This window comes from Abramis brama (genome assembly GCF_963993115.1).
Source record: "Abramis brama genome assembly, chromosome: 24".
Taxonomy (NCBI): domain Eukaryota; kingdom Metazoa; phylum Chordata; class Actinopteri; order Cypriniformes; family Leuciscidae; genus Abramis; species Abramis brama.
Window position 1 is genome coordinate 25160994 of NC_139986.1, and position 22459 is coordinate 25183452.

A 22459-nucleotide genomic window follows, 5' to 3' on the forward strand; every position below is an offset into this window, starting at 1 on the left:
CCCTGCCGAAAATCGACGCAGGAAACACTCATGTCAAAAATAGGAAAGTATTATACTGAACAAACCAATGAACTTGTCAACTGAATGCAGGTAGGCTATTTTTCATTTCTGATCGTGGCATGGCATAGGCTACAGCATTTTCACAAATTTCCTGGATTGAGCAATCTCTACTTTCTTTCCCCATTCCTCAAACATGCCGGAGGCGTCAACAAAGCCTGTTACTTTCCCATGAAAAACACAGTTCAGTAGGAAAGTGTGTTTGTGTAATAATCAGATTACAAAATGTCATCTTCACCCTAAAAACTGCATAATATGCAAAAACTACAGCAGCGTTATCTACTTTAATTACTCTGTTTATGTTATTCTGCTTCTAGAAATCCCATGACCCAATTAGATATCTTTAACATCTCAGCTGATTCTCCAATGGACAAATTAGAGCACAAATGAAGACTTCAATATTTCTATTCTATTATTATTTCTCCCAATGAGTTTTAGAAGAAACATTTGAGACCAAGTTGATACTTCAAATGACTTCTGAGTTTTAAAAAAGCAATAATAAATTAATTTAACCATGGCTATATCCAGTTGTGTAAATTGACAAATGCAATACATTTGAATATATATTTTCTCGTTATTTCATCTGACTCCATAAATGAAAAGGTTTTAATGATATCTGTGCATCATTAAATGTGAGCGAATGTTTGATTCCTTTTAACTCTTTAATGAAAATAATGTCAAAGACGATTAGTATAATCAAATGTAACAATTGATTATGTCAGGTAAATGTATCATGCCAATTTCAGAATCAGTTCAAAGATAATCAATACAAAACATCAAAAGCTCTGGATGAAAGAGAAGAGATGCAAACCTGACATAAGGAAATACATGATGCTGAATTTGAGGTCCTTCAACATCATGGGCTCATCTGAGTAACAGAAGACCCCGACCCAACATTAAGATACATGATGCTAAGAGTTTACTCTTAAGTAAGAGTCACTCTTATCATCATGGGCCTACTTGAGTTATAAAAAGGCCCCAAACCCTTTGCTACATTCCATTATAGAGATAAACAGACCTCTTTCACGTGGAAACATGTACTAACAATGGAAATTTGCATTCAGAGGTGGGTGTAGGGAGACCATTTGTCTAGAGAGAGAACCTTATTACCTGTTGTGACCATTTGTCTCTTTGCTCTTCAACCAGACTGTCCAATTAGGCATCTCCTAATATCTCAATTCATATGACATTTTATTGATCTGCCCAATAAAACACATACTTTTTACCAGTAAAATGTCCTCACTAGTCGTTTTCATAATATTTCACTATATAAGGGTGGACATTTGGACCTTACAAGTATAGCAAAACAACATGATACTGGAATTTCTAACTTTGATAAGTTTGTGATAACTTTTGAAAAATATCGATATTCGATACCATTTTAAAAATGAATGCTTACAATTAAAGTTATTAAACAAGATCAGCCAGTTATTTTCTCTTTGTCTTTTGTTCTTTGATTAACATGACAGACAGCAGCAGGTTTATTAGGCTGCTGTCACTTTAAGAACATATGCGCAGATCCATTATAGCCTAACATGCGTTTTCTCAACTATTTCCGTTCCAAAACTGACTGTATTTACCTGAATACTCGGCAAGAATGGCATTTTGACATAACTTTGTATGTATTTGACAATTAAGCGCAATAAGCTAATAAAAACTAGTCAATTCGGCACTCTTGAGCTGTTTGAGAGGCGGCTTTATAGATCAGTGGTGCGTTCGCTTTTGGTGTAAGTGTGAAACCAGCAGGAATTACTAAAATTATGCGCAATACAAGTACAAAGCAGATACCCAAGTATCAGCTGGTATTGGTGTATCGATATGGCAGAAAAGGAGTAGGGCCTATTGAAACAGTTTCAGATATTTCAAAACATAAATAAAATAAAAAAAGCGTTATTTTTGACAACACACACACACACTGTAAAAAATATGTCTGCAATTAGTTATAACAACTTAACTAAACACACACACTAACTAAAGTTAACTGAACTTAATATTTTAAGTCAAGCACAAACACATACTTTTTTTTTAACTTGAAACAACACATTATTTCTTATTCTAATGTTGAATTTTAAGTTGTGATCAATAATCACAGCAATAATTTTTACAGTGCACAAATGCAAAATACATAAATGCTGCTTTTTGTGATGGTGATCTGAAATGCAAGATGTATCTATAATAATATAGGCCTATATATTACATATATACCCAAATCTGGGAAAATATGAGGTTTACAATACATCAGGCCAAAGAAACTAAAATTATCCCAAGCAGCCCAACAGGCTCATCCACATTTGCAATGAATGTCTTTATGTCACACACCCATGAGCAGAGGAAACAAGGGTGCCATATTTCAATGATTTTGACTTAGTTTTGATGACTATAAAGTTTACCATCTGTGAGACAGTCACACTTGTGCACATTGTTTTTAATATTGCTTTGTTGTTGTGGATTTTGATTGTGATTGAGAAGTTTTCGGTTTCAAGCCACATGTGGATGCCCCGCCCTCTTCATCTAAATCACTTCAGCTTTCACCTTACCCCGTCTATTCTCCTGCTCTCTCTCAGACCTATATGATCAACCTGATAACATCTGAGACTTGACTAGAACAAGAATGCTGCCAAATGAAGCAGTGAGAGAAATGAAAGGAGACATGCTCATGTGAGGAAGAGACCAACAGTTTTCAGAGAGAACTTTCCAGAGAGATACTTTACAGTTCCAGAGAGATCACAGTGTAATAATGACATTTATTGAAAAGGGTCAAAAGAAGACCTACATTTCAACATTCAGGTTTGAGCTGAAGCCTCCACTGGATGAGCCGAGGAGGACGGGGAACAGAGGCAAACTGAAGCACAGAGAGGAGAGCCGTCTGAAATCAGGTAAATCAGCTCAGAGAGATTTCTACACATTACTTTAAAAACAGTTTTAGGAGACATTTAAGAATTTTTTTCTTGTCACAATGTTCAAGAAGTTGGTAAGATTTTTTTTAAATTAAGTTTCTTCTGCTCACCAAGGCTGCATTTATTCAATTAAAAAACAGTAATATTGTGAAATATGTAAAACAACTGTTTTCTATTTGAATATGTTTTAAAATGTAATTTATTCCTGTGATCAAAGCTGAATTTTCATCATTACTCCACTTCAGTGTCACATGATCCTTCAGAAATCATTCTAATACGCTGATTTGCTGCTCAAGAAATAATTCCTTATTATTTCTTATTTTTTGTGCAAACCATGATACATTTGTACAGGGTTTTTCATCAGGAACAGCATTTATTTGAAACAGAAATCTTTTGTAACATTATTAAATGTCTTTACTGTCACTTTTGATCAATTTAATGTGTCCTTGCTGAATAAAAGTATTGATATTACAGTTAAATTGCTTACACACAATTTTTTAACTATGGCTCCATTTCTCAAAATTCTAAACATAAAATCACAAAGCATGCACACAAGATGCAAAACCTCACACATCTCTTGCAAAAGCTAACACTTCAAATTCAAAGATTGTGTTTTTGCATAGTAACTGCACACAAACATTAAAAAAATTACTTAAATTGCAGTGATTTCCGAATGAAACGTGAAAGAGCTTATAGTTTTTAATGATGTGTCTACTGTAAAGAACTGTTTAGAGTTTTATCTGTTTTTACAATTGTAAAGCAGATAATGTGCTTGCAGTTTTGCAGACTTGGTCTCAAGATTAGGTACATGAGTGAATGGTTTCACTGAGTGGGCCTCAAGTACCACTTTTAGTGTGTGAGCATTTAAAAAAAAACTATTCTGGCTCCATACTTTTGAACAGTAATGTATACACACAGAGAAACTATTTTATCTTTCACCTGTAGCTTAAGGGGTTATGATATTTGGCAGTTAAAATAACGTATCATTTCTGACACTTTCAAAACAGAAACTACTGATACAGAGAAAACGTCTCCTAAAAACCCCCCGGACAGAGAGAAGACGAGTACAGGTATGTACCTTACAAACTAAAGAGAACTATACTAGAATATTACAACATTTCAAGATTTGAAATGTTGACCGATTAATAAATAATAAAAAAAAGTGTTGATATTTACACAACTACAATGTACTAAAAAAACGGAAACGTATTTCTTTTGCTTTTTTCTTGTACAGACGACAACGTTGTCAAAACGATCCCGTTCACTCGGATCTATGAAAACGACTAAAAACGCTGTATTCTGCAGCCAGGCCAGTAGTTGGCGATGTCACTTTGTAAAGAAAAACTACACGCGAGGGCGCCGCCATCTTTAGAATATTGTCTTTTAACTTCCGTTTTTGCGGTCGCTCTGTATATTTCCAGAGAATGTCGAGATTGGCACTCTCTGCTTACTTCCGGTTTCTGGACTGGCTGCAGTAACAGGTCTCTGTCCATGCGGGGGCGCTCGCAGGCGAGTGCAGAATGAATGGAGGTCTATGGCGAAAAACCCTCAAAATCCACTTTTCTCAGGATATAATTTTTTGTCTAGTAATTTGAATGTTGTATTCGAAAGGAGATGCAAAGAAATTACACATTGCTGGGTGTTAGATTTTTGAATGCTGACGTCATTAGCAGAATGCTAGCGTGTTATGGGCAACAACAACTCAACTTGTAAGAAATCGAAAAGAAATAAGTACTCGTTCATTCAACTTTCGACCTATAACACATGTTGAACTTGCAAAACCTACAATAAAATCTGAGATTTCTCCACGGCAATCGGGTGAAAGAGACATTTAGCCGTCTAGCCCCATAGACTCCCATTCATTCTGCACTCGCCCGCGATCACCTCCAGTGGAATTCTAATGGAACTGCAACCAAGATCGATACAATGGGGCTAATAGGAAGTGCCAAGGTTCTCCGTAGACGGGCTCTGATATTTCTATGGCATTGCTGTCCAGGAGTAATTAGCTCGTTTTAAAATCTTCCCGGTCGACTGACATTTGTTAAGACATCTGCTTTAAACATCACAGTCCTCATGATAACTTTCGTTAACTTTACATTAAGTAAATCCACTTCAAAAGCTAATTACTCCTGGACAGCAATGCCATAGAAATATACAGAGCGACCGCAAAAACGGAAGTTAAAAGACAATATTCTAAAGATGGCGGCACCCTCGCGTGTAGTTTTTCTTTACAAAGTGACATCGCCAACTACTGGCCTGGCTGCAGGATCTGTGTGAACTATGATCGTTTTGACAACGTTGTCATCTGTACAAGAAAAATTCTAAGGAAAACTGCGTTCCGGCACCTCAGATAAATTAATAAATAAATAGATTCAAATCAAATCATTCTCATCAAATTCAATGATTCTCATCATTCATCAAATCAAAACTGAATATCACCGCCTGGCCCCGCCTTCACAAACACGCTTCCCGACATTATGTTCTCACGGTTCTCCTGTCTGATTTGAGTGCATCTGCACCGGTTCACGCCTCCCCTCCCCGCTGAACGCCAGCGATTACTAATGCGTGAAGCCCCGAAGAATCCCATCAGGGGAAAGTCCCATTCTTAAATCCCATTCTTTTTCTTACGTGAATAGGGTAAACATTTTAACCTTTAGATATCACCATGAAAATTACTGAGTTGATTACTTCCATCAAGACAAACAAAAAATGTATTACAAGTTTTTTAAAATTGTTTGTTAACATGGACAAATGGTGCACAATCTAATTATGTATGTGCTAATTTGCATAAATACCACAGCAGGTCTAAACATTGGGTCTAGCCAGGTGAAAATGTCTTGTTGAATCTTGTTGACACATAACAGTAAAATACTTAATGTTAAGGTCTGAATGGAACCCATTTAGGCTACCCATGAACATTAATACATAGAGGCAGGAAGAAGTACTTTAGAAACCAGCCTTTATTAATTTTTAAGAGATTGGGTTCGGGACTGGGTCCGTGGGACTGTTTCTGGGGGACGAGTCTGAGGGAAGAACAGGAGACAATGGTAAGGAGAATGCAGAAGACAAAAGGTAGGCAAAATAAAAAGTGAATCCCCAGAAACAGTCCCACGGACCCAGCCCCAAACCCCATCTCTGCAATAATAATTAATAAAGGCTGGTTTCTAAAGTACTTCTTCCTGCCTCTATATAGGCCGTTTGTCCATGCTAACTAATTAAAAAAAACTTTTAATACATTTTTTGTTTGTCTTGATGTAAGTAATCAACTCAGTAATTTTCATGGTGATATCTAAAGGTTAAAATTTTTACCCTATTCACGTAAGAAGAAGAATGAATAGGCGTATGAATAGACTATATTTGGGTCTTTTTCGAAACTTTCCCCTAATGGGATTCTCCGGGACTTTTTTTCCTTACTCAGGACATATTGAGGATACAAAATCAGTTGAGTTTGCTTCTGTTGCAATTTGTTCAACCTTTTTTTCATAAAATGACTGGACTATTAAATGTAGACTATAATTTGTATTATTTAAAATTACTTTTAACATTTAAAAACAGACGTTTTCAAATTCCAAAGCTTGCAGAAGGTTCCTATTGGCAATACTGACTTGGGCTACAGCTTTCCTGGTAGCCTTGAGTAAATTAACTTGTCTCAGAAAATGATTCATAAAACATATATATATCAGTTGAGCCTATGTATACTTTCTTCACTGACACAGACGAAAATGAAAAGACTATCAGTCAAAGTTCAGCTTTAGGAGGGGAAGAATTGAGACTGAGAGAAAAAGAAAGATGCGGAGAGAGCAGGTATTGACAAATAATCTAATGACAAAGGTTTAAAGCTATTTCTTATCAATTTTTTGTGGCCTTCAAAAACCCTAAATTGCACATATGTTGGTCAGAGAAATCCCAATCTTGTCCCAAAAAGTATTGCTATACCACGATACTCAATATGTTGTCCCACGGTGATTCATTTTTCCCTGTTGCACACATAATTTGAGGGTTCCCCCACCTTAAAATCCCACTTTAACCACTGTGTTTAACCAATAATGTCTTATTCAAGTTCATGACTTTAGTGTGTGTTTCACTGCAGATGTTGCACTGAATAAAACAGCCAGCAGTTGTTCAGGTGAGTGTGTGATTTCTGATGAAGCAGTTTTCAGTTTTACATTCACTAAGATATTAATGTGCTACTTATTAATTTAGGTTGAAGGTGTTACTTTTGTTTTACATTTAACACCGTTTTAATGTACATTTTCAGAAGCATTTTAGAATCTAAATTCCAAATTTAGAGTGCTGAATCTATTTCAGAACAAACTGGATACATTAATTCATTTTGCATAGAATTGAACTAAAGTTAAAAGCAGTTTTTCTTGGGCTACATAAGGTTATTATAATTAACAAACCATAAACATTTTCATTACTTAAATATATTAAAAGATCTAATACAAAATATTAAATAACTACATGATTTCAATGTTCAAAATATTGGTAACATTTTACAGTGAGGGCTAATTTAAGATTTATGCATTAACTGACAATGAGGAATATATTTTTACAGTGTTTATTAACCTTTGTTGATGCTAGTTCAGTGTATTAATGTTAACAGATGCAACTGTTGATCTCAGTGTATTGGTAAACTTTGAGATTAACGTTTATCAAAGATTAATGAATGCTGTAGACGTTTAAACCTTATTGTAAAGTGTTACCAAAATAACACTGGGGCTACAAACTAATTCTGATCCTCAAAATGAGCTCAATACTATAACAGGAATAGATCAACTAGGCCACAATCAATGATTTCAATGCGTTCTTCTGAGAAGAGTGCTGTAGGTGTAAAGGTGGAGCATCTCTATTGTGGTTTGAGGACCTGAACTGCTTCGGCCTGTTTGTTGTAGTGATTCCGACTGTTTTCCAGATGCAGTGGTTGAGTTTTTGGATCCCCAGCAGCCGGTTGTGGCTCGTGTCGGAGAAAGCGCTCGGCTCCACTGCCGTTTCAGAAGCTCCGGGCCGGTGGCTTTCTGCTGGATACGTGACAGAGAAAAGGTGTGAGCCGTTTGTGAAAATCCAGTGCCTTGCAGAGGTCAGCTCAAACCCTGATCAAACTCAAACTCACCTGTTGCTCCATAGACCTTGATCAGCTTGTTCAGGTGTCTTTGATTAGGGTTTGAGGAAGCCTAATGTGATTCTCTACACCTGTGGTTTCTCACCTGTGAACTTAAGGAGATCTTGACTTATACCAGTTAGTTAGAAGTCACTGAGAAGAGGTGAAGTTGGTGTAGAGAAATGCTTTGTTGGTTTGATATTTAATGCAGTGATTGTGGCCACTGTTTTCAAGATCTCTCCACGAGTCAGTTTGCCTGTCTTCTGTTAGGTTGTGTTAGAAGGACCGCGAGCGAGTGTGGAGAGCAGCAGCAGTAGCAGCACCCTGGTTCTCTCCAAGGTTCTTCCTGTAGACGCAGGACGTTATTCTCTTTTTGTTCGTAACCGAGGAGGAACCGCTCACTGGACTGCTAGCCTCAGTGTTATTGGTAAGGCCGTTCATTCTCTGAATAAAACAATGTTTAGTCATTTTAATATTTCCATTTAGCTTTAATTTACTTTTAATTAGCTTTTACTTTTTTTTTTTATTTTTTTATTTTACTTTTTTGTAACTTTTTTTTGGATTAGGTTTTAGTAATTGTACATGCTTTTATTTATTTTTCTATTTAGATTTGTTTTTTAACTTTTTTTTCAGTTTTTTAGTTAGTAACTGTGCTTGCCACTTATTTTTAAAAAATATTTCATTTCAGCTTTTTATATTTATTAATTGGCTTTTATTTTGATTTTCTTGTTTGTTTTTCATAATTCTATGCTTGTCATTTTTATTAGTTTTTTTATATTTCCATTTAGCTGTAGTCATGCATTTAACTTATTTTTTTATACATTTAAAGTTTTATAAATTGTGCTTTTATTAGTTTAATATCCATTTAGCTTTTTTTTTTATTCGTTTATTTAATTTTATTTTGGTTTGTTTTATGTTTTTGTTGTTTATCTTTCTATTTAGCTTTAGTTAATTTTTTTTTTAAATAACTGAATTTTTTTAGCACAAGTATGTGCGTGTCATTATAATTTTGATTCTATTTAGTTTTTTTTTAACTGGCTTTTTTATTTTATCATAATTCTATGTGCTTTTGTCATTTTATTAGTTAGTTTTTCATATTTCTGTTTATCTGTGGTTATATTTTAATTAATGTTTTTTTAACACTTCGTTAACGTTTTAAAAATGGCACTTTTCATTTTTATTAGTGTTTAAATCAGATTTATTTTATTTTATGTTCGAATTTTTGTTTAAATTTTATCCACTTTGTTTCTCCCCAGATTGTCCTGACCCTCCAGCCTCGTGTCCGTTCGTGTCCCAGCTGACCTGCAGGTCTCTGGTTATGTCGTGGTCTGGGCCGAGCTTCGACGGAGGATCTGCCGTCACTGCTTACGTGGTGGAGCGTCAGAGACTGGACCAACACGAGCCCTGGACTGTACTCACCGACCAGTGTCAGAACACCTCGTATCGGGTCCGCTCTGGTCTCGACCCGCAGGGACAGTATCGCTTCAGAGTTCGTGCCTGCAACGCAGTGGGAGTCAGTGACCCCAGTGAGGAGACAGACTGCATTGAGATGAACACTGCAGGTATATGGACGCCCATCACCTCAAACTTTTAAACCATTATAAATTCACTTCTAACTATGCTCTTCTTACACATACACCCATAACATGCTGTATTAATTCCTTTAAGAAGTCAGTGTTCCTCAAGCAAGAGACTAAAGCATGATTAATGTGTTACAGTTGAGCCACAACAGGAAGTGACCTCATATGTGGAGGTTGTGACTGACACCAGACATAAAGTCAGGGATCATTATCAAGTCCATGAGAAACTGGGAATGTGAGTATCAGCCTCTTTATAAAATGTAAAATTGGGATTTATGTTGGTCATCCCAAACATAAATATCTTAATATACCTCCGCACAGGGGAGCGTTTGGGGAAGTGTACAGGATGACCCATAAGCAGACGGGTCGGGTGTGTGCGGGTAAAATCTACCGGGCCCGTGTCTCCAGAGACAAAATGGCAGCGCGGCAAGAAATCAAGCTGATGAGCGAACTACACCATCTGAAGCTGGTGCAGTGTCTCGCAGCCTACGACACGTCGTCTGAGATAGTCATGGTTCTGGAGTAGTGAGTTAAATTATTCAAAATTTACTTTAAAATTTCACATTAAATGGCATTTGCTTCTGCATGCATGACAAACGGTTCTAAATGTGCTATGGAACTATTGCACTTAGTGAGTAAATGATCATTTTCATTAAGTGAACTATTCCTTTAAGACAGTATTTTTATTCAGTTGCTCACAGGTCTTTTTTTAATACTTAAATGCATTTAAGTCACTAGAATGATACCTGTAGGTAGAGCATGTTTTCAGTTTCTGTATTTAAAATTTAAAAACATTAAGTTGGTCTAATTCTTCAAATTTGTTCTTTTAACCCACCAAAAATGTTTGAGAATTTCTTTTGAGAGTTGAGGAAAATGTCTCTGTTTCTAATATAATGTCTTGAAGCATTGCAGGCGGTGAGCTGTTCGAACGCATTATAGATGAGAATTTCGAGCACACAGAAACCAACAGTGTGAACTACATGCGTCAGATCCTGGAAGGAGTCCAGTACATGCATCGCAAACGCATCCTTCACCTCGACCTGAAGCCAGAGAACATCGTCTGTGTGAACAGCACTGGGACACTCATCAAGATCATTGACTTTGGATTGGCCCGCAAACTTGGTGAGTTTTTAGTTGTTTTTACTTTTGTATTTTATCTGGAGCAAAGTTAGGTCTTGAACTCAAATTTGAGTCCCCACTCTTTCACAATACGCTGTTAGAGCTGCACGATTCTGGATAAATGGTTTAAAATGGAGATCCCGATTCTCCCACGATTGTAAATGGATAACTAAACAAGTAATTTACTAGAGGTTCTAACAAAAATGTTAATTGCTAAATCTTTTTTTTTTTTTTGGTTAAATGAATGTACTCTAACTTCACTTGTTTCATTACTGAATCAGTGTTTTTGAACAAATCTCTCAAATGATTCAGTGACTACTGGTGTAATGATGTAATTGATACAATCTTTACTTTCAAAAGGTGATCGACTCCATTTTGATCGCTACCGTAGACCTCAGTGTTTATATCCCGACTATAAACTTAACCCAGTACTTCTGTGATATTTTGAATTATTGTAAGACAGAAATGATAGTGTAGTTGGAAAAAGTCTGTGAAGGAAGGGGTTTGTACTCTTCAAAGGTTTAATAAACGTAGTTTGATCGTTGTCATTTAGACATGAGATCGTGTGGGTGTTTGAATCAAGATTTCAACCTTTTAACGATTAATTGTGCCGCTCTACCCTCCGTTCCACCAAAGAAAAATGTAACGTTCATTCCAAAGTAAACTTTATTTGCTATTCACAATTTATAAAACCTACATTTATTCTTTGCAGTCCATTCTTTCACGTCTGGTTTCAGTGTCTGTTACGTTGGGTTGTTGGGGAAAAGCCACATGAGATGTCCTTTTGAGCATTCCCACTGAATGCGGACGAGGCTCCCTGACGTTAACGTTTTAAACTCCAGAACTGGCTCTCCACACTGATGGCAGGTTCTAAAAAGTCCTGTCAAACTGGATTTGTTGACCATCCATTTCACTTCCTTCTGATCATCTTTTCCTCTTGTCATTGAAATGGGTTCTAATGCTCCATCGGTTAAGGACCTCATGACATTTAAACGCTCTTCCAGTCGCTGTGTAGTCTGTGCCAGTTCATCCTAGAAGACAGAAAACAATTGGTGAGCTAACTGGATATATTTTGCCAGTGCGCATTTTGGAAACATTTGACTAAATTTGTTTCTCGTGGTCTTCACATCTTAACCGATCTGAAGGCTTAAGCATTGTAGACAAGATTGGGCTTTAATTTCTTTACAAAAGATTTTCAAGTAAACTAAATAAGCGGATTAAGTTAAGCAGCCATCGTGTGTCCAAATCTGTTAAACCATCCCAGGATGCAATGATTTCGGTTGAATATCTTGAGCAGTGGTGTCCAATCCTGCTCCTGTGGGGTCACCGTCCTGCAAAGTTTGGTTTCAACCCCTATTAAACGCCTGAATTGGCTAATCAAGGTCTTACTAGGCATACAGGAAACTTCCAGGCAGGTGTTGAAGCAAGTTGAGAGTTAAACTCTGCAGGACAGTGGCCCTCCAGGACTGAGTTTGGACCACCCCGGTCTAGAGTGTTAGTGAGTATTGATGACTTTACTAAAATGTTAAACTATTATTGTTCACTTTACTAAGAAATGCGAAACTAGTCCTGAAAAGTGTCCATTTTTCACAGGAAAGACCATTTGTAGTACAGTTTTACCAACCTTTATTTCCTCCCAGTTCATTGCATTGTCTTCCTCTGTAGTTGTGCTTGAAGACGAACTATTATGAGCAAAGCTGTACTGATCAGACCCATCATTTTGTCTTTCAGGCTGTGCTTGTTTAACCTAAACAGAAAATAGTGACTTAGTACTAGTAAGAAGGGCAAAATTGTGTACAGTTTACACAACTCTACATTTAATACGTGTGCAGATCGCCCATTTTAGGACTTGAATGTTAACCCCTATTTTTAACAATTTGCACAAAATTTGAGGGGAAAAGCTTAAGGTCAAAGATACAAAAAACTGCTGGATTGTAAACACTGTAATAATGGGATAACCAAACTAGTATTGAAGTAGGACTTACCGGTTTATATGGCCAATGGGAAGGAAGGTCATAGCGTATGCCAAGGACCTCAACGTTTGTGGGCTGGGGATCCGGACTAGGCTGAGATTCGGAGTCCGACCGGCGGTCTGAACTGGGCTGAGAGTGGTCTGTTGAGTGGGGGTATTCACTGGCATGATATTGATCTGTTGAGTAGGGGTCTGAACTGGGCTGAGAGTGGTCTGTTGAGTGGGGGTATTCACTGGCATGACATTGATCTGTTGAGTAGCGGTCTGGACTGGGCTGAGATGAATCCCAAGACAATCCATGTCTTAAATTAGTAACTTATGTTGAATCAGATGCAGTGTAAACCAAATTCCTTTGTCTACTAGTCTGACAAGACCTACTGGTATTTAGCAGTAGCAAATAACCATTAAAGTATTTTAGGCAGACTGTGCTTGTGCAATTAACTATTTTCTTCCATACCTTAGTTTGCGGTGCAGCTCTTGCTTTCCGCGGTCGTCCTCTCTTTCTCTGAGATGCACTGGATTGGTCTTGTGAAAGATGCTCACCACACACCCTTAATAAACGAAAAATTAGAGAATATGAACATGCCGTTTGGTAATTCTGTACGTTACTGGAGTAACGCTGGCAGTCCTTAATGACGCAAATAGTAAACCTCCCCAATCTAACGTTACACTATGTAACCAATGATTGATTGGATTGATTTTTTTTTTTACAATCACCCCCATAACCTTACCTGTCCACAGTGTCCAGCAAGAAAAAAGCCAGCTCTGGGTCGGACTTGAACCCCTTCAACTCGCGCAACTGTCGCCATCGCTCAAAAGCCCTGCCGATATTGATTCTAGTTTTGTTGCGGATTCTGTCGCATTCTCTCTTCCTCTCTGCGTGTTGAGGCGCTTTTGCTTTGACCACGGGTGTTTCTTCATAGGTCAAGCGATCCATAATCAATCCAGATGACTATTTCCAAAGTTACAAGAATTTTATTGCAGCCACTCGCGAGCTACAATCTATTCCCCTTCCACGGCCCGCGCTGGACATTCTTCGCTGTGTTTACACGTGACGTAAACGCGCGGTTTCGTACTAAACCACCAGACCCACCACTCTTACAGGGATAGTTCACCCCAAAATGAAAATGGCTATTTTCTATCTTTCTTTTGTCTATACTATTTGTATTTACTCACCCTTTTGTTGTTCCAAAACCTTTAAGTTTCTTATGTTGAACTAAAAATATATTTAAGTATTTTTACTCCTACGGTGGCCGTGTTATTTTTTTTTTTTACAGTCTATGATTAACGTTATTCCTAGACGTCGTTCTGGCGTTGTGTACAGCACAACCATGCTATAGTTAAGCCAAGCAACTATAAAACTTAGAATTTACACACATAGGCTGAATTACCTGTCGAGAAGATAGCAGGCAACTTCGGCGTCCCTTTTAAAATCCTTGCTCCTCATGAGCTCTTTCCATCTTGGAAAAGCCACTCCAATATTGACTTTGGTCTTGTTGATTTTCCTGTCGCGTTGTCGTTTTAATTCTCTCTTTCCCATTCTTGACGACTCTATTACATGTCCTCGAGAATAGACGTGATCCTCCATCTTCAACAGGCTTTCAAATCTGCTCTGGCAGTCGAGAGTAATCTCCCCCCTCGCATTCGTCACGGCGCCAAGCGCGAAAGGCGAAGCTTGAATTTCCCGGTATGTCCCTCTTTGGCTACTGTATTTTCAAGATGGAGGCGCAACTCGCTCGTATGTATTCTGATTCTGAATGGCAGATTCTACGCTTACGAGAATACTTGATTAGTTGGTGGAAGTAATTAAACATGAATGACCACATCATTTTGAAAGAAGAAAGTGTTTTTTTGTTGTTGTTGCTAAGAATCAACTTAAAAAATTACACAGTATAGCTTTAATAGTTATTGACTTGCATAATTTTTTTTTCTCTTCTTACTATTGAAGTCAATGGCTACTGTAAACTGTTTGGTTACCAACATTCTTCAAAATATTGTTTTCAGCAGAAGAGAGAAACTCGCAAAGGTTTGGAAACGCATGAGGATGAATGAGTGAATTTTAACTTTTGGGTTAAAACTATCCCTTTAAACCCCATTCCCATTCTGCAAACATGTTGCTTTGTCAAAAACAGTTTATTTTAATGTACACGCTAGTAACTTACCCAGGACAGTCCAATACAAAATGTTTGTAATACAAGTAGAATGCTCTTTTTAAGTTATTTCACTTAAGAACTTATTTAGTAAGATTATCCCTGAAAAGGTTTTGTATTATTATTATTTTTTTTTCGTATGTTAATTTAAAAATAAATTGTATAATATGAATTGTTTGCTTGGTTTTATTGTATTTATGGTAATTGTATTTTTGCCATGAAAATATCCTTAGATGCTGACATGGCATTAAATAAAACAAGCTATCTATAAAAATACCAATATTTAATTTAAGGCAATAAATTCAGTAGTTACATGCCCTGCTCTCCTTCTACACTTTATGTAGATACACAAACCAATACTGCCATCTGTTGACATGGATAAGCATGACATTTGTATGTACATTACACTGTTTAAACTGCCCATAATCAGAACTCAGAATCAAGTAATCTGACCTATAAAGAAAAGCAGCAACTTGGGCATTTTTACTCCGGGGTTTCTCCGTCATAAAATCTTTCCACCTTGTTAAAATGACGGATTTGACAACAGTCTTGAAGTCTTCACACTGACAGCTATCGGCGTGGACGCAGCATTACACTAGATCCCACAAGTACAGATTTAATGACACGATACTCATTACTTAAAACAAATGTGTACACAATGTAATTCATTACCTGTCCAGCAGATAACGAGCAACTTCTGCGTCATTCTTCATGCCCCTTTCCACCTTCAGCGCTTTCCACCTGGAATAGGCCGCGCCGATGTTTACTCTGTTTTTCTGCCTCAGTCTATCTCTTTCTCTCTTTTCATCTGACCTCTTTCGCTTCCTCGACAGAGTTTGTAATGTCCCTGCGGCTAATGCATAACCGTGGTCCATTATTTAATGCTCTGAACCGCATTAAATGTTAAAAGACTTTGGCAGAGAGATTAGTGAGGTGGAGATTGTCAACTTTTGATTGTTTTACAACACGTTCGTCTTCTCTTGAAGTGCAGTGTTTTACAAGGCTACAAAAACCCAGTTACATAATTAAAATAGTCTTTGTTACTTTCCCGTGGCGTTATCATAGAAATAGGTTACCAGAACAACAGAAATAAGCTGTTGTTGGCGTTTTGACAAGAGTTTGACGTCTCCTTCAAGGAAAGGGTATCTGACCATAGACATGTTTCAGCCAATGAGCAAGACGCGTTTGGTCATGTGATATCAACATGGAACCAAAAGTGGAAGCGTTTCCAGTATTAACGCGGGTCCTAGATGTCTTGGTTTATAGTAACATTATTTTTCAAATTATATTCCCCTGACATTTTCTTCTTTGGCCATATCTTTTACTATATGTCCTGTTTGATCACTCCTCCTCCATCATGAGTGGATATGGTGCAGTCAGGACTATGTACAGACACTTCTTCCCCCCCCCCCCCCCCAACACATACGGAACAGACATCTAACAAATATTCACAAAATTGTTAGTTTGGGTTGGGTGTTAATTGCAATTTTCAACAGCGCTGCCTAGAATTTGCTTACTGCACCTTTATTCAAGAAATATTTATCAAGGACAGATATGCAAACGTGCAATTTTAGCATATTTTGTGCCAAATTAGACTGGTAGCATGTTAATTTGTACTTAAATACACTTACAGAGTACTATAAACTGGAATAGGATGGACTAAATCACATGGGACTACTTTAAAGGAGAACTCCGGTCAATTTTAACATTGAGCTCTTTTTTTTGTACATTTGGAGTGCTGTCAATACAGAGAACAACGACAAAAATCGGTTTTGCCTACACCGTGTTATCCTCTTTTTAAAATTTGCACCCTGCCTGTTGACTTCAATAGGGCAAGTGCTAAACCTGCTTTTAGCCTCTTAACATCCTTGATGTGTCATTACAAGTGCACAGCCAATGTGAGTGATTCCTTCAGCGTGAACACGTGTGACTCTGACTGCAGTAGATGTGAAAGATATCAATAAAAGTGATGTTTATTCAGCCAGCGCTCATACCTGTATTTACATCCTGTTTTCGGTCGAAGTCCATAGTAATCGATTGTCGAGTTCACGCGCATAGGTTTAGTACCTATGATCACGCGCGTGAACTCGACAATCGATTACTATGGACTTCTATGGACTTACTATGGAATAAACATCACTTTTATTGATATCTTTCACATCTACTGCAATCAAAGTCACACGTGTTCACGCTGAAGGAATCACTCACATTTGCTGTGCACTTTTAATGACACATCAAGGATGTTAAGAGGCTAAAAGCAGGTTTAGCACTTGCCCTATTGAAGTCAACAGGGTGCAAATTTTAAAAAGAGGATAACACGGTGTAGGCAACACCGATTTTTGTCGTTGTTCTCTGTATTGACAGCACTCCAAATGTACAAAAAAATGAGCTCAATGTTAAAGTTGACCGGAGTTCTCCTTTAACACTTAAAAAGGCCATGTGGGAGTTACTTTGTATTATAATAAAAATATAACATTTTTGGGCCCTTGCAGAGCCTGGGAAAAAGCTGATGGTGTCTCATGGGACTCCAGAGTTTGTGGCCCCAGAGGTCATCAATTATGAACCTGTAGATCTGGTCACGGACTTGTGGAGCATCGGCGTCATCTGCTATATTCTGTAAGGACTACAAATGGAGCCATTTATGACTACCACTGGAACATTTTTGACTAATATGTGCATTTTTGGTTTCTGTAATGCTTCCATTTCCATGCTTTTCTAGACTGAGTGGCGAGTCTCCATTCCAGGGAAACAGTGATGCGGAAACCTTGGCTCTGGTTACTGCAGCACAATGGGAGTTTGAGCCTGAGGGTTTTGATGATATCACGGATGAGGCCAAGGATTTGATCAGTGGCCTACTGATGAAGGATATGAGGTGAATGATGGACTGTTTTGCTTTAATCTTACCTTTATCTAATTGCCCATTTTCAGTCAACATTCAAAATGGAAGTGGTCTAAGTCACATGTTTTAAGGTAGTATGCAGTGTTTAATTTCAATTTACACTCCTAGAACAAGACTGTCCTGTGAGAAGGCTTTAGCTCATCCCTGGATAGCCTTATTTGACGACCCAAACTCAAGATCAACTAAATCCCTTAACAAAGACAAGATGAGAAGATACCTGGCCCGAAAGAAATGGAAGGTATGAAAATCAGGAGGTTATTCACTTGCAGTTGTTTTGGTATAAAACTCCCTGATGGCTATCATCACTTTGTTCATGTGGTCATCAATACTACTCTTTACCTCTTTGCTAAACTGCGAATCGTTTCTGTCTTGCAGAAAACCGGTAAAGCCCTTCTTGCACTAAAGAGGATGGCTCGAGGCAGCAAATCTGATGGCGCACGTTCTCCCAATTCTCTAGATGGTAAGATGCATGTGAATATCTGCAACTAATGTGGCGTTCAGGAAGCTTTCTTTTGCGATTTATTTTCGGTTTGGCTAGTGACACGAAAATGACTTGACCTGCAACTACCTGAGGATGAATGGTTTGTCCTCATGATGTCCCTGCGTGTCACTGTATTTCAGAGCAAGCTCTGGGAAAAGAGGCTGAACAAGCTGTAGAGTCACTGGAAAAACGTCTGTGGAGTGAACCACGTTTACACCAAGTCCTGCGTGACCTAACCGCGAGCCGTGGAGCCACAGTCAGCCTGGCCTGTACAATACATGGTACTGTTCAGTGTTTCAGATGCCGTCATTAACTAGCAAAATCATTTACTAGTAAAACTTTGTGGACAAAATTAAAACAATTGATGCATCAAACATATGAGCATCTCTTCAATATCTGCAGTAGAAGTCTGTTAACCCTATAAAGCCTACTGTATCTTATTTGATGCACACATTTAGAGGCCTGAGAAATGATCAACTTTTGTGTCTGTCTTGTGAAATGTTTACTAATTGGCAGAATTGTAACCCTTATATTTTTAGTAAGATTTCGAGATGAACACACTGGACAGAAGCAAGTTTAATTGATTTGTACATCTTTTCTTTTTTTTATATACTGTTTTGCCCCCAACAAGAGCTTTTATCATAAAACGAAGCATTTAAATATAATATACTAATATATAAAGTGCATATAAAATCAGTTGTCACTCTTTCTCTCATTAATACTGAAAGTAGTCTGCTATACTCTTTATAAGTGCTCATAGATTACAAGATATCAGAATTTATGGACAAATATCAGCAACTGCACCAAATTGCATACAAATTGCTCAGTTTGGGCATATGAATAAAATTGAGGCAAGTATGAGTTCCATATTATATCGTACTCCTATATTAGCCATCCATATGTATCATGATACTTTAATGCATATGAAATATTTTTAGATTGTCTAAAGATTCAATAATTTAAAAACATTAGATTTTTTCGGACTTATTTCATGTTTCAGGGTTCGTTAAGGTTTTTATTGGATCATAATTCCTGGAATGTTTCTGTTTTCGCAGGATATCCGGACCCTGAAGTGATCTGGCTGTTTGATGGGGCGCCGCTGGAGAAGTCCGGACGAGTTCAGATGAATTATGACAATAACGGCATTTGCACGCTCACCCTTGATCACGTACAACCAGGGGATTCTGGGATCTACAAATGCTGTGCATCCAACAGCCTAGGACAGGCGCTGTGTTCAGCCAGACTCTCTGTGCGACTCTAGAACGTGAACCTATGAAGTGGATTTCTGAAGTGGGACACACCTGAGAGAATGTTAGGAACCATGTGCAAAATTTGTTGGAACAAAAGCACTTTAAAACCATTTTATCTCATGTCTGACATCACTAGATGCTGTTGTAATTCACAATTTCTGATTTGTTTTTTTTTTTTTTTTTTTTTTTTTTTTTTTTTTTAACCACACACCCTTATTCATATCCCTTATTATAGTTCACTGTCACTTTTCAGTCAGTTTTACCACACATCATTATTCATATCCCTTATAGTTCAGTCACTTTTCCTTGGTGTGAAATAGTTAGATATTTGCTAGTTTGAGCATTGTTTATCTACAGAAGTTGGACATGGTATTTAATACAGAGAGACATTTTAAAGTTACATTTGTTGTACATGCTTGTGTATATATGCAGAATAAATGCATTAAAGTTTTATGAAATTAAGGTAACCGTTTTATTTTTAATGGCTAGTTTAAAACTATATTCATATTGAGAATTGTTCGCTGTTATATCAAAAATCAACTTATTTTGCTTTGAATCACAGAGTTGTCTATTGTGGGTTAATCTGACATTCATTTTTAACTTTGGTTTTCAGGAGGCACAATATAGATTAAAAACCATCTTCATATATCATCTACACCAATCATGTCAAAGCCTTTTTCAGTGAAAATAACTTTAAAAGTAAAATGAGAAGGTGAAAACTAAATATAAACTGACAATAGGCACAAGAATAATTGGTAAACTGTCTGCAAAAGAGCTCATGATCATCAAAAGAGCTATAACTGATACTGGCTCATGTGTTTAAGAAGAATGCAGGCTTTTGATGCAACAAGATCAATGATTAAAAGAACAGGTTTATGCTACTGAAATGATCAACTAAGAAAAACTTAATATTTCACAAAATTCTGAAAGTGTTGAGATCTGGTTATGCTTTAACAGAGAAGTCTGTCAAGCACTCAGAGTGAAGATCTGGTTGTCTCTTGCCTCTTTTGAATCCGATGCTGTAAAAGACTCCAGGCTTTCATTACCTAGGGAGACACGCATGCATTATTGATCAGCTGCATGTTTTGAGGTTAATAAAGCACATCCATTGTGTTTGGCGTATACCTGTCTCTGAGTAACGTCAGGTTCCCACAGTGTGCACAGCACTACGTTAGCATGCTCTATCAGCTTAGCATTCGGCCACTGACTCTTCAGTCTCCTCAAGGCGTCTTCCTCCTTCACACCGTCACGCTGGACTATACGCTTCACTGCCTGAGACAGAGAGTGTTAACACATCTAGAATCCCAATATTGTTATTTCAAGCATGACAACTCTGAATAGTTTTAGCATGTCACTGGTATTTGGTCCTGGTGGACTATATATATATATATACATACACACTGTGGGATGCAAAAGTCTGTGATATTTAGCAAAAATAACTTTATTATCAGCATAATAAAATGTACAAAGAGTCACGTGATCAATGCCACTAGCACAAAAATTTGGGGTCAGCAATTTTTTATTAAGCAAGGATGCATTAAATTGATTAAATGGACATTTTTAGTTATACAAAAAATTATGTCCATTAAACTATGTCCATTAAAGAATCCTTAAAAAAAAAAATGTATCACCATCTACATGAACAACTTTTTCAAAACGTGATTTCAAATGATAAATGTTTCTTAAGCAGCAAATCAGCATATTATAATGATTTGTGAAGGATCATGTGACACTGAAGACTAATGAAGAGTAATGATGCTGAAAATTCATATTACAATGGAAAACAGTTATTTTGAGTTGTAAAAATATTTTACAATATTACTGATTTCATTTTATTTTTGATCAAATAAATGCAACCTTGGTGAGCAGAAGAGACTTCTTTCAAAAACACAAGAAAAATCTTACCAAACAGTGCACAATCTAAAATATTTTAATATTTCAGGTGGCTTGCCTGCTTCTTTGTTTTAAATTTTTCAAAACATTGTGTTTTTTCCAGGTGTAAAACTGATTTTGAATCCCAGAAAGTGGTCTCAGTCTTTTCAACTTTACAATATTTAAAATAAAATAAAAATCAGTCTGGCTATATAACCATTTTAGTACCTCTTCCTCTGGGATGGTGGCCACCCAAACCTCATGCACCAAATATGTCCATCCCGCCTCGAGCAACACAGCCGCATCCACCACGCAAACACGCTTACCTGAAACCAGGAAGAGGGAGAATTAATCACACTCACCCAGAAAAGATGTACAATTTAAAACAGAACAATTCTGACTGAAGTAGATGAGAGATAAAATGCTTCACCCTGTTCTTTTGCTTGTTTAATTCTTTTCTTCACCAGCAGAGCAATCTCAGGCCACACGATATCCGTCAGAGCTTTCAGACGCTCCTGGAAAACACATGCAGAAACACACAAACACAATATGAACAGAATGAAAACTACAAGTTCTGAATTCAGTTATATTAATCAGCAGTTAAATTACCTGGTTACCAAACACTTTTCCCCCCAGTACTCGTCTGTTAATGGTCTTATCCTCATTAACAATATCTGATGGCAAAGAGAAACAAAACATTGATTAACTGACATTTTTCACGTTTTCTGTGAGGGAAAATCTGCAGAAGGCCAGTACAAACTGAGATTCATCATACTATAAACCCCAATATGTTGGCATTAGTATTTTTTTTCTATATCAAATTCTTTCAAGTTAAACGAGTAGAACTTTACATTTTGATTTTGTATTACATGTTAATTGCAATTTAATTGAAACACTGATCAAACTCATACAATTTGATTGCATAAGCATACTATTAACTCAAACATTTGTTTGTTTTCAAACATTTCACGGCACAAAATGTCCCCAATTAAAGTTCAGTTGCTGCCTTAAATTTTAAATATAAAATTGGCTGTACAAGTAATTTCAACTATTTTTTTTTTTAATTGCCAAGTTAAATCCT

At 37.1% G+C, this 22459-nt stretch overlaps 3 protein-coding genes across 6 annotated transcripts in view; 1 reads left to right on the plus strand and 2 right to left on the minus strand.

Moving 5' to 3' along the window:
- On the plus strand, positions 1-19966 carry LOC311074972 (myosin light chain kinase, smooth muscle-like). The gene is made up of 16 exons (XM_084102020.1): positions 1-90; positions 2622-2933; positions 3962-4024; positions 7045-7080; positions 7870-7997; positions 8326-8482; positions 9312-9617; positions 9774-9870; positions 9957-10160; positions 10540-10757; positions 17369-17492; positions 17596-17748; positions 17884-18013; positions 18151-18235; positions 18397-18537; positions 19312-19966. Exons 2-16 carry the CDS (start codon positions 2795-2797, stop codon positions 19515-19517), a joined length of 2187 nt encoding a protein of 728 aa, XP_083958146.1. The 5' UTR covers positions 1-90; positions 2622-2794; the 3' UTR covers positions 19518-19966.
- On the minus strand, positions 11403-16216 carry LOC311074974 (uncharacterized protein). Of its 4 annotated transcripts, none has more exons than XM_084102023.1 (5): positions 15549-16216; positions 13184-13277; positions 12740-13000; positions 12379-12501; positions 11403-11785 (listed from the first exon to the last, which is right to left on the minus strand). In XM_084102023.1, exons 1-5 carry the CDS (start codon positions 15749-15751, stop codon positions 11498-11500), a joined length of 969 nt encoding a protein of 322 aa, XP_083958149.1. In that variant the 5' UTR covers positions 15752-16216; the 3' UTR covers positions 11403-11497. The 4 variants fall into 4 exon arrangements, with proteins under 4 accessions (XP_083958149.1, XP_083958151.1, XP_083958150.1 ...); XM_084102025.1 differs by having other exon boundaries at positions 12740-13028; positions 15549-16028; XM_084102024.1 differs by lacking the exon at positions 15549-16216 and adding an exon at positions 14118-14424.
- The window catches only part of coasy (CoA synthase), an 8946-nt gene continuing 6148 nt past the window's right edge, over positions 19662-22459 (minus strand). The window contains exons 6-10 of the mRNA XM_084102021.1: positions 21988-22052; positions 21809-21893; positions 21607-21704; positions 20632-20778; positions 19662-20552 (exon numbers count right to left, since the gene is read on the minus strand). Coding sequence (XP_083958147.1) covers positions 20481-20552; positions 20632-20778; positions 21607-21704; positions 21809-21893; positions 21988-22052 — 467 coding nt within the window. The 3' untranslated portion in view covers positions 19662-20480. The remainder of the gene's footprint in view (positions 20553-20631; positions 20779-21606; positions 21705-21808; positions 21894-21987; positions 22053-22459) is intronic.

What these genes read in the sequence shown, in the direction of transcription:
- LOC311074972 (XM_084102020.1), top strand. Translation starts at nt 2,795, where the DNA reads ATGACATTTATTGAAAAGGGTCAAAAGAAGACCTACATTTCAACATTC. An exon ending in GGATACGTGACAGAGAAAAG is followed by an intron (nt 7,998 to 8,325) that starts GTGTGAGCCGTT and finishes GTCTTCTGTTAG; the next exon opens with GTTGTGTTAGAAGGACCGCG. An exon ending in ATAGTCATGGTTCTGGAGTA is followed by an intron (nt 10,161 to 10,539) that starts GTGAGTTAAATT and finishes AATGTCTTGAAG; the next exon opens with CATTGCAGGCGGTGAGCTGT.
- LOC311074974 (XM_084102022.1), bottom strand. Translation starts at nt 13,663, where the DNA reads ATGGATCGCTTGACCTATGAAGAAACACCCGTGGTCAAAGCAAAAGCG. An exon ending in CCCATTGGCCATATAAACCG is followed by an intron (nt 12,502 to 12,739) that starts GTAAGTCCTACT and finishes TTTTCTGTTTAG; the next exon opens with GTTAAACAAGCACAGCCTGA. An exon ending in TGAACTGGGAGGAAATAAAG is followed by an intron (nt 11,786 to 12,378) that starts GTTGGTAAAACT and finishes TCTGTCTTCTAG; the next exon opens with GATGAACTGGCACAGACTAC.